At 40.7% G+C, this 14,373-nt stretch overlaps 1 protein-coding gene across 1 annotated transcript; it reads right to left on the minus strand.

Annotated features, from left to right (window-relative positions):
* Positions 1 to 292: 292 nt before the first annotated feature.
* On the minus strand, positions 293 to 1,330 carry LOC110943249. The gene has a single exon (XM_022185000.1). The coding sequence runs from the start codon at positions 1,328 to 1,330 to the stop codon at positions 293 to 295; it is 1,038 nt and encodes a 345-aa protein (XP_022040692.1).
* Between the last annotated feature and the right edge of the window lie 13,043 nt (positions 1,331 to 14,373).

Below are 14,373 nucleotides of genomic sequence, written 5' to 3' on the forward strand. Positions count from 1 at the left end.
ACGCGTTTGGAACGCCTAACTAGCCCTATGATAAGTAAAATATGCCTTAACATGTCTAATATTGTTACCAAATCAGTTTAGATATCAAAAGTTATGTTTTTTTTTGGGTAAAGGGTTACCCCGGTGATTTTATATATTCACAACCAAAATAAAACAAGTAGTGTAGAGAGCCTACACTAGTTCAATCATGAGACATGCCTCATGAAAGTTTACCAGCAAAAGCAAATACAAAACAAGAAACCAAAAACAACCACTAGTCTAAGGAACTAGAATCTCTACTTCGAGTCTCTAATCAGCCACCTTCGAATCCATCATCATGAATATCCCAATCCTGCAACAGCGTTGCCACTCTATCAGTTCTCTTCAACCGAACTCCCATGAGTTTATACCGAACCGTATCCAATATTACTTGACACAATTGCTCCGGAGGTCTTAACTGATTCTTGAATAATCTAGAGTTTCTTTCTTGCCAAATAAAATAAGCAGTAGCCGCTACTAAAATCCTGCTGACATACATACCGGCCGCTTTGGAGTTAACACGCATCAAAAGCCATCCCACCACATCATCCCACTTTGGATCAACATCTTCCATACCCACTTTTTGTCTAACCGTACTCCATATTTTCGATGAGTACTTGCACTCAAAAAATAAGTGATTGTGAGAATCATGATTTTCATAACAAAGCAAGCAACACATCATATTCATATTCTTCCTGCGAGATAAATCCCACTGTAGAATAATGTCTTGGGTTAGCAATTTCTTCCTCATAATCAGCCACATGAGAAACGCATGCCTAGGAATACATTTAGCACACCAAACTAACTTGCTCCAATCCACTTCCGCTTCATTATGTCGAACCGTTTGCCACATATTCGAAGCAGATACCTCCAACATCGTATTCCCATCCTTCCATTTGATTGTATCTCTTTTATTAGGACTTAACTGGATCGGATCAAGTTGTATAAGGACCGGAAAGATATCCCACCACGCGGCTGGCCATAGCCACTCCCCATTATCAAAAACGTCCGCAACCGAGTCCTCCAAACGAAACCCTGCATTTGTTATTCTCCTAGGAGAAATGAAATTGCCCAGCGGCCCCACATCGGACCACGAATCATACCAGGCTGAAGTCATTCTCCCATCCCCGATTTGAACCCTGAAATGATCCCGCATCAAAGGCCTTAGCTGAAGGAGCATTCGCCAACTCCAGCTACAATTAGCAGGCATTTTACATACCCAAAAACTCTTGCCTTTCAACCTGTAATCATACACCCAGTCAACCCAAAGCGACTTACGTTTAGTGAGAATGCTCCAAATATGAGTTGCCATAAGAGCCTTGTTGACATCTCCAATCCGTCTAATACCCAGCCCACCTTCAAATTAAGGAAGACAAACAGATTTCCATGAAACCTTAGCCTTCCCTCTTTGGAACGAAACATCCTGAGTCCATAAAAAATTCCTCATTCTCGCCTCCAAATCGTGAATCACCCGAGTTGGCAAAATAAAAACGGAAGCCCAATAAATATGCATCGAGGAAAGAACTGACAGAACTAACTGTAATCTCCCTGCGAATGACAGCATTTTATTCCGCCAATTCATAATACGCTTCTCCAATCTCTCCACAAGGATACTACAATCCTTGTACAGAAGTCTCGTCGATATTAAGGGGACACCCAAATATTTAACCGGTAACGAACCCTCCACAAACGGCAGCACATTCAGAATCGCATTCTTTACATTACTAGCTACATTGCAAAAGAAAACCGTACTCTTCTGAATACTAGGAATCAAACCTGACATTTTAGTAAACTTAGATAGCGAAAGCATAATGCACTTGGCTGAATCCAAATCCCCTCTAGCGAAAATGAACAAGTCATCTGCAAAACACAGATTAATAATTCGCTGACGTTCACACCTGTTATGAAATCTGAATGAAGAATCAAGAGATGTCTCGCGTTTCAAAATGGCCGTCAGAACTTCCATAACCAGCGTGAAGAGGTAAGGGGATAACGGATCTCCTTGCCTTAACCCACGCTTACCTCTAAAGTAACCATGCACATTGCCATTAATACACACTGAGAACGATGGCGTACCCACACAAGTCATAATCCAATCCACCATCCGAGCATTGAAACCAAACCCTAGCAGAATATCCTTTAAGAATTTCCAGTCAACCGTGTCATACGCTTTCTGGATATCCACTTTGAAAGCACATCTAGGGGGCCCCGAGTTCCTATGATAGTTGTGCATTAACTCTTGGGTTAGGAGAATATTATCCGAAATTTTCCTGCCTGGAACAAAAGCAGATTGATTCACACTAACAATCCCATCTAGCGCCATTTTAATGCGATCAGCAATAATCTTACTAATGCATTTATAAAGCACGTTACAACAAGCAATCGGCCGATAATCCGTAACACTAGCTGGCGTAGCCGTCTTTGGGATGAGAGCAATAAGAGTGTGATTGAGCTGACGAAGCATTTTACTCGTAGAGAAAAAATCCAAGATCGCCATCGATACATCATGCCCAATAATCGGCCAAGCGTTTTTAAAGAAAGCTGATGAGAACCCATTCGGGCCCGGAGCCTTATCTATACCAATCGAAAACATAGCCTTCTTCACCTCCTCTTCCGTAACTTGACGGATCATTTGGTTAGCAATTTCCGGCTGCAATTTATTAGAAAACAGATCTGGAGTAGGGGAGAGCGAGACCTCATCATGACAACCCAAAAAATTTTCATAATGTTTAACAAGTGCCAATTGAACTGTATCTCCTTCATAAACAACCCCATTCACATCCTTGATAACATCAATCCGACTCCTATGATTCCTGTTTTTTAGCGAGGAATGAAAGAATGCCGTATTCATATCCCCCGCACACAACCAGTCCACTTTAGACTTCTGTTTGAGAAACCTCTCTTCATCCAGACTAGCTTCCTGATAAGCATTTGTAACCTTAGATTCTTCATTTCGAAGATCCAAGTTTAACGGGTCTTCATCTATATCCCGTTGAATTGAATCAAGCTTCGCCCGAAGATCAGCAACCTTTTTATGGAGATTCCCTTGTTGAAATAAAAGCGCTCGTAAAGGAGATTTTAACATACTAAGCTTCTTTACAACACGGAATTGATGAACTCCATCCACATTTGACTCCCAAGTATGTTTAACTATCTTTAGAAATTCAGGTTTAAAAACCAAGAAATTTGCAAACTTAAAAGATCTTCGCTTATCGACACCGAGCTTCGGGATTTTTAGGATGCACGGGCAATGGTCGGACAGCCTATACGAATTAAAAACAGCCACCGAATTCGGGTATTCCTCCACAAAGGCCGTATTTCCTAACACCCTATCAATTTTCTTCAATAACCCAATTCCTTCCTTCGGTTTTTGATTCCACGTAAAATGGAAACCTGTTCTGTTTATGTCAAATACCTCAATATCGTCAATACAAGCCTGAAATTCTCGCATACTGATAGAAATACCCGACGTTCCAAACGAATTATCCTCCAGGTTTAGCGCAGAGTTGAAATCTCCCATGATGACCCAAGGATTACTACCTACTAGCACCTTGTGCATGGACAATTGATGCCACAACTCTCTTCTAGATACGTAGTAGTTAGCCGCATAAACAATGGAACAAAAGAACATTTTCTTATCAATCTTAAAAAATATTTGGACATGCATAACCTGATTCGTCTGATTGATCACCATAACATCAAAAACATCCGGATTCCATCCTATTATAATTCTCGTCCCCTTCGTACATTGGCCCCCATTAGACGTCCAGTCCCAGTTTCGAAAAACAGACTTACAAACTTTCCCCAGATTAGCTACATCAACGTGAGACTCAAGAATAGCACAAAAATTTAAGTTGTTATCCTTTACCACCTGCCGAACCTCCTTTTGTTTCAGGGGACGGTTCAAACCCCTTATATTCCATGCCGCTAGACTAATCATTGTGAACCTCTTGATCAGGAGTGCTTGCCCCTGTGTTAGTCTTTTTAGATCCGCGTGTCATGAACTCATCCATTTCATTGTATACCTCCTCTACCTCATCATCATCCTCATCGTCCAACCTAGACCCCGTTTTTGTTTCTCCCGTATCGGCATCCACATCATTTAGAATATCAAAAGGGTTAGAGGACTTTACCGCTTTAGACGATGAAGCTCGATTATTATCACTCCTCGGTTTTGGACCCACCGGCCGGTACTCAAATTTAGGCTTTTGTTTGTTCACAGGAACACCAACTCGCTTTGCTGCCTTCTTTCCGTACACTCCTATATATCCGTCTTGATCCATAGTAGGATATCTCTTAGTTGGCTGCTTTTGGGTATTTCGGTTAAGAACATCCTGAACAGGTTTCCTGAGTATCACGGGCTGTTTTGGACATGTCTCCACAGAATGACCAAACACACAACAAGTAGCACACCTATCACGGGCTGTTTTGGACATTCTTGCATAACTACTTCTCCCCCATGCATCCATGCACATCGACGTAGTGAACGAATCTAGCATCTTCAGTTCCCCAATTGTCGTGGCAATTAAACTGAGACCATCTTCCGTATAAGCGGCTAAAGGAACTTCATGAATTTTAACCCAAATCTGAACCGTTTTAACCTCTTTCTTTTCCAGCTTTGTCGTTGGGGTCCAATTATTAAGAAACAACGGCTGCGATCTTATTATCCACGGGCCATCCTTAACCACATTCAACATACCCGATTCGTCTTTGAACTTGAAGAAGAAAAAGCCATTCGCATTCATCATTGTTTTTTCCAATCCGTATGACATAGTAATCTACAACTGGAAACGCCACTCGATCCCCTAAGAAATACCCATATAATGTATTTGCTAGCTTATCTCTAACCACCCGAACCGACTCCCTAGGGAGGACAACATCACATCCTTCATGCACATCCGAGTTTGTAAAAGAACGGAAATTTACCTTATTGTTACTGTTTGCAACCGATTCTGCGTAAGACATAGGCTTAGATGAGCTACCTTGGCCCGCAGACAAACCCTGATCCCCTTTACTTCCAGCCGACTTATTCTCCAGATCATAAAATTCCGGCGGCAACTGAACCGGAACCGTGATCTTTTGAAGTTCATCAATAACATTAATTCGTTTTGGTTCCGTTTGCACTACCCCTCTCCTAGAAAGCATCGGGTTCCCATCAATCTTGACAACCCGACTAACCAAACCCTTTAACGGCAAAGGAGGCTTAATATGAAATACTAAGTTATGTTTTTTTTTGGGTAAAGGGTTACCCCGGTGAATCTATTAATCACAACCAAATAAGTACAAGTAGGAGGCAAAAACACCACCTAGTTCACAAAAGCGACATGCCGCTAATGTGTAACAAAACAAGAACAATAACACCACCCAGACAAAGGGGAACCAATGAAAAAACCAAAAACGAATTACAAGAATAAGGCTCTAAGTGTCTTCAAAGCTAATCTCCCACTCTTGTAAGACCTGTCGCACATGTATTGTGTCCTTGAACTTTAGTGATTTGAGCTTAAGTCGAACATTGCTGATGATGTGATCAGCCAATTTTTCTGGAGGCTGCAATTGATTGTTGAAAAACCTGGAGTTCCTTTCCCGCCAGATAAAATAAGTTGTAGCCGCAACCAAAAGCTTGCCAATAATGGTGGCTATGGATCTCGACCTAGCCCGAGGAAGTAACCAGCTAACAATCTCATCCCAATTAGAACCCACGGCCTTCATGGCTGAATTCTCGTTAACACGCTTCCAAACCTCTGTCGCATACTTGCATTCAAAGAAAAGATGATGATGCGAGTCGATGTTATTGTGACAAAGCAAACAGCACATTAAGTTCATACAATCCTTGTTATCAATGTTCCATTGCCTTATTCTGTCTTGTGTGACTAACTTTCTTCTGAAGACGAGCCATAGAACAAAAGCGTGTCTTGGAATACATTGCGAGAACCAGACCAGATTGTACCAGCTCACCTGAGTGCCACGAGAACGAATGCACTCCCACGCGTCAGAGGAACTGAACGGGACCAGGCGCTCGTTAATGTCTTTCCACAAAACAACGTCCCTAACCCCTTCAGAAAGACTAATAGACGATAGTTGATTCAAGACCGGGTAAGACGTTAACCAGTGGATCGGCCAATTCCAATTACCTTCCGAGATAAGATCAGCAACTTTCGAATGGATAGATAGCCCTGCCTGTCTCATCATCGAAGGAGAGATAAGATTTCCCAACGGACACAGCTCACACCACGAATCATACCAAGCTGAAGTGGCCATACCATCTCCTATTTTGGTCCAGAAGAAACGTTGAACATGAACTCTGCCTTTCAAGAGGTTTCTCCACCCCCAACTACAAATACTAGGAATCGGGATGTCCCAAAAATTCCTATCCTTTAAGAGATGGATTTTTACCCAGTCCACCCACAAAGATTGTCTACCTGATAGAATGCTGTTGATATGCTTAGTCATAAGGCTGATATTCATATCATTTAACCTTCGAATACCCAACCCACCTTCGGCTTTAGGCATGCAAACCGAGTTCCAAGAGACTTTCGCTTTACCTTTCATCAGCGGACCTTGGCACCAAAGGAAACCTCTCATTTTTTGCTCAAGCTCTTTGATAGTTCTAGCTGGCAGAGTAAACACAGAAGCCCAGTAAGTACTCATTGCCGATAGAACTGAAAGAATTAATTGCAACCGCCCCGCAAAGGATAGCGTCTTGTTTTTCCAATTGGTGATACGGCTTTCCAGTCTATCAGACAGGACCCTGCAATCTTTATAAGATAGTTTAGTGGTAATAAGAGGGACTCCCAAATACCGAATAGGGAACTCTCCTTGCTGAAACGGCACTATACGTAGAATCATCCGTTTAGTTCTCCTATCAATATTGCACATAAAGATAGTACTTTTAGCAAGGCTAGGGTGCAATCCCGACATGTCTTTAAATCGGTTGAGAGAGCTCATGATCGTTTTGACTGAAGCAACTTCCCCTCTAGCAAATAACAAAAGATCGTCCGCAAAACAAAGATTAATAATCCTCTGCTTGACACACCGGTTATGGAATCTGAATGAGGAATCTATAGTCGATGCATTGTGCAAAATGGATGTCAAGATTTCCATGACTAGAGTGAAGAGGTACGGGGACATCGGATCACCTTGCCTTAGACCTCTCCTCCCTTTGAAATAACCATAAACGTTTCCATTAACACAGATAGAGAAAGAGGTAGAAGAGACACATACCATAATCCATTCAACTATGGTTGGGTGAAAACCAAACCCCTTAAGAATGGCCTCCAAGAAAACCCAATCAACCGTGTCATATGCTTTTTGAATATCAACTTTGAACGCGCAGCGAGGGGGCCCATAATCCCGGTGATAATTATGAAGTAATTCCTGGGTAAGTAAGATATTGTCAGATATGCATCTCCCTGGAATAAAAGCCGATTGGTTCAAACTAACTACACCGTTCAATCCCTCCAAAATTCTAGTTGTGATAAGCTTACTAATGCATTTGTAGATTACATTACAGCAAGCGATGGGCCTGAAGTCAGACACAGTATCAGGAGTCGGAACTTTAGGAATTAAAGCCAAAAAAGTATGGTTTATTTCCTTAAGGATTTTACCCGACTGGAAAAATTCCTGAGCTGCATCACATATGTCATCACCGATAATATGCCAAGTATGCTTGAAAAAATCTGATGAATAGCCATCCGGACCTGGAGCCTTTAAAGAACCAATAGAGAACATAGCTTCCTTAATATCCTCATTAGAGAATGCACGAACCATGTGATGAGCTATATTTTCATCAATCTTATGCAGGAATAGGTCACTAGTAGGCAAACAATTAATAACACCCCTTTGGCCAAAAAATGACTCATAGTGATTAACCAGAGCCTTACCAACGTCGTTTCCCTCAAAAGTAATACTAAGTTATGTTACATATGCTTAATATGAATTTTGGTGTAAAAAGGCCATTTTGGTAATTTACCTAAGGCATATAAACTACCTATCATACAACTAAATAAACGTCGTGACCATAAGGTATAACCTCGAAGGTTATTCCCTATACAACTATGGTCACCTAAAGCGTTTAGTCGGATCCTAATGATCGACCAAATGGGTCGGGTTCGAAAGTATAAGCGATTGTTTAGATCGCTTACCTTACGACCCTATATAAGCACTAAACTAAAAGTGACGAGCTAAGAATGTTAAAACATGCTTAACTAAGTTTAGAAAATAGGTTTCGTATCAAAACAAACGGTTTTTGTCACACCCCCAAAATCCACCTGCGGAGTATCACCGCTTGGGAGCGTGACTGACCAGGATCAAACCACCAATCATATCGAACATGTAGGTAATATCAAATATAATAATGTAAACCAATCATTCAATATGATGGGTGTTCAAAACATAATCATAGTTTATAAGTATAGCGGAAGCATAAGTACGAAAGCCCAAATGTGTAACATAAGTTCAATAAGTTCAAAACATAATCCATGCTCCACAACGACCTGCTCCTCCCTGTGCAAGCTCCATAAATATCTAACGACCTGCAAGGCATGTAACAGAGGATCAACAAACTAGTTGAGCGAGTTCACAGTTAACAGCTCAGTAATAGTACAGTGTGAGTAGTAGTATGTTCGTTCGTTATGTCGTGTATCGTATTGGTTTCCATCGCGGCCTCCCAGGCAGGTATGCGAAGATATTAGGGGATGTTCATCCCGAGTATTCTAGACTAGGTTTATCCGTATCGCGGCCTACCAGGCAGGTATGCGAAGATTAGTAAATTTCAGTTCGCGGCCTTCCAAAGGCAGGTGTGCGAAGTCAGTCATAATATCGCGGCCAACCCTTGGCAGGTGTGCGAAGATCAGTTCAATAAGTGTTACTAGTCTAGTAGTAGTTCAACAGTGGAGTATGTACCATAGTTCATCAAATCACATCACTACGTTCCATTATTGACAAGTACCAGTAAATAATCAAATCCCATTCCCACCCTGGGAACCCCATGCCTTGGCTGTGTGAACTCACCTTGGTTTGCTCGGTATGCTAGGTTATGCACTCACAAGTAATCAATCAAGTCCTATCGTATGCACGTATAACAAATCAGTTCGTGTTCGCAATGATACGCATGTAATCTAATGTCACATAGTGCTTGATAGCCAATATCATGTATCAATCATGTATCACGTAACAGTTAACCCATTCATACCATTCACACAGTTTTAACCTCACGTGGGTGTTAACCTAGTTACCACTGATAACGTACTTACATTTTATTATCGTTAATAAGCTTAACAGGTTAGTCATTACAAATCACACAGTTCATTGTTTCAAATTGAATATCACATAACATCAGACAGGGCCTTGCCCTTCTAAAACTCAGACAGTATGAGGGGGGTCTCCCCTGTTCAAAACTCGGGTAGCACATGTAATCATCATACAACCTCGGACATTAATCAACATACAACTCAGACCTAGATTCTCATATAAATTCGGACATGGATGACCATGTTTTAAACTCGGTCCACTAAATAGTCATTTAAACTCGGCCCAACCGATTACCATTAAACTCGGACCAACAAGTTACCTTAAACTCGGCCCAACCGATTACCATTAAACTCGGACCAAACAAGTTACCTTAAACTCGGTCATACTAACATCATTAAACTCGGACCATTGTTTAATCAATAAACTCGGTCCATTCAATGAATAATAAACTCGGTCCATTCAAATAACCAACATACTCGGACCTTTAACAAATAATAAACTCGGACCAATATCAAACTCGGACGAGCTACATTCATTAAGCTCGGACCAAATGACGTTATAATAAACTCGGACCCAATGTCATCATATTAAACTCGGTCCAATTGTAAAGTATTATACTCGGACAACATCAAGCACATTAAACTCGGACAACATTTCACTAATAAACTCGGACATGCTATTATCAATAAACTCAGACAAAGTTCACTTTATAAAACTCGGACATATTCAAAAGTCGGGCAAGATTTCATGGTTTAAAACTCAGACTTATCATGAACATTATTCATACATTCATATGCACTGACAGTTACGTTCTTTGCTTTCACGATCTGGAAACCCTAAATCACACATTTAGCAGAGCAGAATTCAATTAACAGTCAATCATTCCAACATGTCTTGTGGCTTATCATCAGGCAAATGATCATACACTAACTACATCATTTCTAAATCATCAGAACTCAATCAAAAACCACAGACGTATCATATGAAAGCTAGGGTTTTCAAGAATTCACAAGCATCAAGAATTGATACAATCAAACAATCAATTAGGGTTTACAAGTATTACAAAATCAATAAACAATTACCTTGCATGATTCTAGAGAAATAGAGGAATCAAGAGTGATGAATATCTTGTGCCAATGATGATGGTGATGATGATTGCTAGGAGATTAGAGAATGAAGTACGTGCTTTTGGTTTTGTGTAAAATGATTAGAGAATGATTAGTGAATGAGTTTAGGGTTATGTATTACTAGAATTCCACTAATTGTCCTCTACATCCTCAAGTATTATATTTTACAATAGTGCACTATTCCAATTAATTACACAGTTTCACCACCAAGATTACACATTTGACAAGTTTATCATAATTAACACATAGACATGCACAAACACACAATACACTTCATTATACCAAAACGTATACAATTCTATAGTGATCAATTGTGCAATTAAACAGCTAAACAATACTTGAACGTGCAATAAATGCGAAATAGGAATCTTGGAAATTCGAGTTGTCACATTATCCCCAACTTAAAAGAAATTTCGTCCCGAAATTTAGTACGCACTCACTGAGGAAGCTAGATAAGTTATATCGTTCACTGGTTTTCCTGGGGTGTCACAGTTTTGATACCTATGAGTAGTTTGGTTACAAAATACGCAAGAATGCGCATTTTGGCCGAAACTACAATTCGTCACTGAGCCTAGATAACGTGGTAATCAGTAGGTATAGTCACTATGGACTATAACCATCATGATCACGCTCACGTTATGAAGTTCAAACGAACTTCGCATTGACCATAAACTGGTCAATGCAGAAAGTCAAACAAAGTTTGACTTTAGGACTCGAAAAGCGATAAAAGAACGAAAGAACACTTACGAAGGGTCCCCGAAAGCTAATCTTGATCCAGTAGCTCAGGTATGAAGCAATGGCTTCAACTTAGAGCTTTTAGATCAGATTTTGTGGGTTTTGCAAGAATGGGGGGGGGGTATTTATAGGATATGCAAGACCCTTAGGATCGTTTATCGATCTACGTGCTTGAATCTCATCCGTACAAGTGTCGAAATGTTATGGTATCACAATATGACCCCAACCCCAGAGGTTTGCAAGAGGCATTGCCCTTTGGAGTGTTGAAAGGCTGCTAACAGCTGTGAAAACGAGTTTTTGTATATCTGGGGAGGCCTCGCGGCCCGCGTAAGGTTCAGACAGGGCTTACGCGCCCCGCCTGGGTGTCCTGATCTGCAACCAACTTTGGAAAATGATAGATTCAGTCCCTGTTGGTGTTTAATGCCTTTCCCGACATGTTTAAGGCCCATTAAGCAAACTTTAAGGCCCTAAAATGATGCCTAAATATTGTGGACATGAAACATGCTCAAAAATATGCCGGATGTCGGTTCGTTTGGTCGTACGATCGCGATGTTCGGTTAATTACCACGGAATGCGCATAAGCGCGAAAAACGATCCAAAATGCGTGACGAATGGATTTTTCTTATGCCAAACACTAAAATAAAATATTTTAGTGCTTACATAAATTTTTGGATGTCCGGATGTATTCAGAACATAAGTTATGCGCGAAAGTGCAAACTTATGCACTTTTTGACACTTTTAGTCCCTGAATGAGCCAAAAGTTTATTTTAGCACACCGAACCCCTAAAAGCCTATTTCTAAGCTATGTAAATGATATTTGTGGTATGTTTAACTTATGATCATGTTCCGAAATGTCTGTTACAGTTCAAATTGGCATACTTTCACAGTTTGTCAAATTTAGTCCCTGTAGGCGAATTAACTTGTTTTCGCCATACCAAAGCCTTCAAAACTTATTTCTAAGTTTTGTAAAGGTTATTTAAGGTATGTTAAGTATATGTTGATGTTCAGGAGTATTTATCGCGTTAAACTGAGTACGTTTACGCACCAGTTTGCGTATAATTCTCCAGAAAGCGATGTAGAGTTTGAAATTGAACAAAAGTCAAAACATGAAAAATGTAAAACATAATCAAACAAACATTGGGATCAAATAACTTTGTTTTATTGATAATTGAACTGTTCACAATGATTTCAAGCACAAATATTACACAATCCGTGAGGATTTTTCTGCTGAAAGGCTGGCTAAAATCTATGTGGATGAAATTGTATCTCGACATGGTGTTCCTTTGAACATTATTTCTGATAGAGATGCTCGCTTCTCTTCTAGTTTTTGGAGAACCATACAATCTGCTATGGGGACCCAACTTAATCTGAGCATAGCATATCATCCACAAACAGATGGCCAAACTGAAAGAACAATCCAGACTTTTGAGGATATGCTTAGAGCGTGTGTGATCGACTTTGGTGGTAGTTGTGATTCACATCTTCCATTGATTGAATTCTCCTACAACAACAGTTATCACTCCAGCATGAACATGGCTCCTTTCGAGGCTCTCTATGGTCGAAAATGTCGTTCACCAGTCTGCTGGAATGAAATAGGGGAGGCTCAGCTTACTGGACCTAACCTCATTCTAGAGACAACTGACAAGGTTAAGAAAGTTCGTGATAACCTACAGACAGCTCGAAGCCGTCAGAAGAGTTACGCGGACCGACGACGCAAGCCCTTGGAATTTCAAGTCGGTGATCGTGTATTACTTAAGGTGTCACCTTGGAAAGGTGTGATTAGATTTGGAAAGAAAGGAAAACTTGCACCTAGATATGTTGGAACATTCAAGATCGTCGAAAGAATCGGTAAGGTAGCCTACAAACTTGAATTACCAATGGGGGTAATGTAAACCCTAGAGGGAGGCGATTTTGGCGATTTGGGATTCTCATTGAAACCCTAGCCGATTTTCTTCAATTCTTGGTCTGATTTGATTTCGGTTTGCATCTAAAGATCCATCTTTTGTTTCTTTAGGGTCCAATCAATTGAAATCAGATTAATTTCGTGGTCTAGGGTTCTGTTTTTCCCGAATTCGTTTCTCTGTTTGGTGCTTGGAGTGACGGCAAAAACCCAATTGATTTGGCAGATTGTTTTCGGTAGAATCAAGATTAGGGTTTGCGGCGGCTGATTTGATTAGGATTTTGCGCAGCCTGATCAATAGGGATTGCGAACTAGGGGATGATTAGTTCTTGTCGGCAATAATACTGGATTAGGGTTTGTGGTCGGCTACCTCCTGGTTTGCGAACTACGGTTTTGGCGGCTGATTAGTTCTTGTCGGCAATAATTCTGGTTTGTGACGGCTGTTAGGGTTTGTCGAATCTGGGATGGATGATTTAAACGGCTCTGGTGGTCATGTTAGTAGTTCTGGTGGAAATCAACAGGATCTTCGTGCGACATCGAGGGAAACGTTTGAAGAAATTACAGCAAGGTTTAACATCATTGACGATCTCTCGGCTCAAACTGAACCCCGTAACGTTAACATAATTGATGAATTGATATAGAATTCAGTTCCAATTGAAGCTGAAAACTTGCGGTCAGCAACTAGGGTTTCTGATTGGGAAGGGATTAAGCAAGCTACCAAGAGATATGCACAAAAATTAGAATCCAATGTAGCCGCATTGGCAGGTCATGGGAATTCGCAAACTTCAGCGACGACGGAACCGGTATCATTTGCAAATGCAGTAAAGAACTCTAAGGATAAGGTGAAGGTGAACTTTAGGGAGATGGAGTCTTCTGAGGTTGTCGATGGAGCTGATGTTGTTATTCCGTTGGCTTCGGTTAAGCAAGTCACGGACAGGTATGCAAACACTCTCTATGGGTATTTCTTGGGTAAACGGCTAGCGTTTCCGGTGGTGGATTACTTTGCTAAGAACAATTGGGTTAAGTATGGTCTGGCTAGATTGATGATGAATGAGAACGGCTTCTTTTTCTTTAAGTTTAAAACTAAGGAAGGGATGGATAAAATGTTAGAGGATGGGCCATGGATGATAAGAAATGTTCCGATTATCTTGAAGATGTGGTCGGCCTCTGTCAAACTAGAAAAAGAGGATATTAAAGCTATTCCGGTGTGGGTAAAGATGCACGATGTGCCGTTAACAGCATATACTGAGGATGGTCTTAGTTTGATTGCATCAAAGATAGGGGTGCCTAAGATGTTGGATACGTATACTGCTACGATGTGTGCTGAATCTTGGGGAAGAAGTA

Source organism: Helianthus annuus, chromosome 5 (genome assembly GCF_002127325.2).
Source record: "Helianthus annuus cultivar XRQ/B chromosome 5, HanXRQr2.0-SUNRISE, whole genome shotgun sequence".
Classification (NCBI taxonomy): Eukaryota; Viridiplantae; Streptophyta; class Magnoliopsida; order Asterales; family Asteraceae; genus Helianthus; species Helianthus annuus.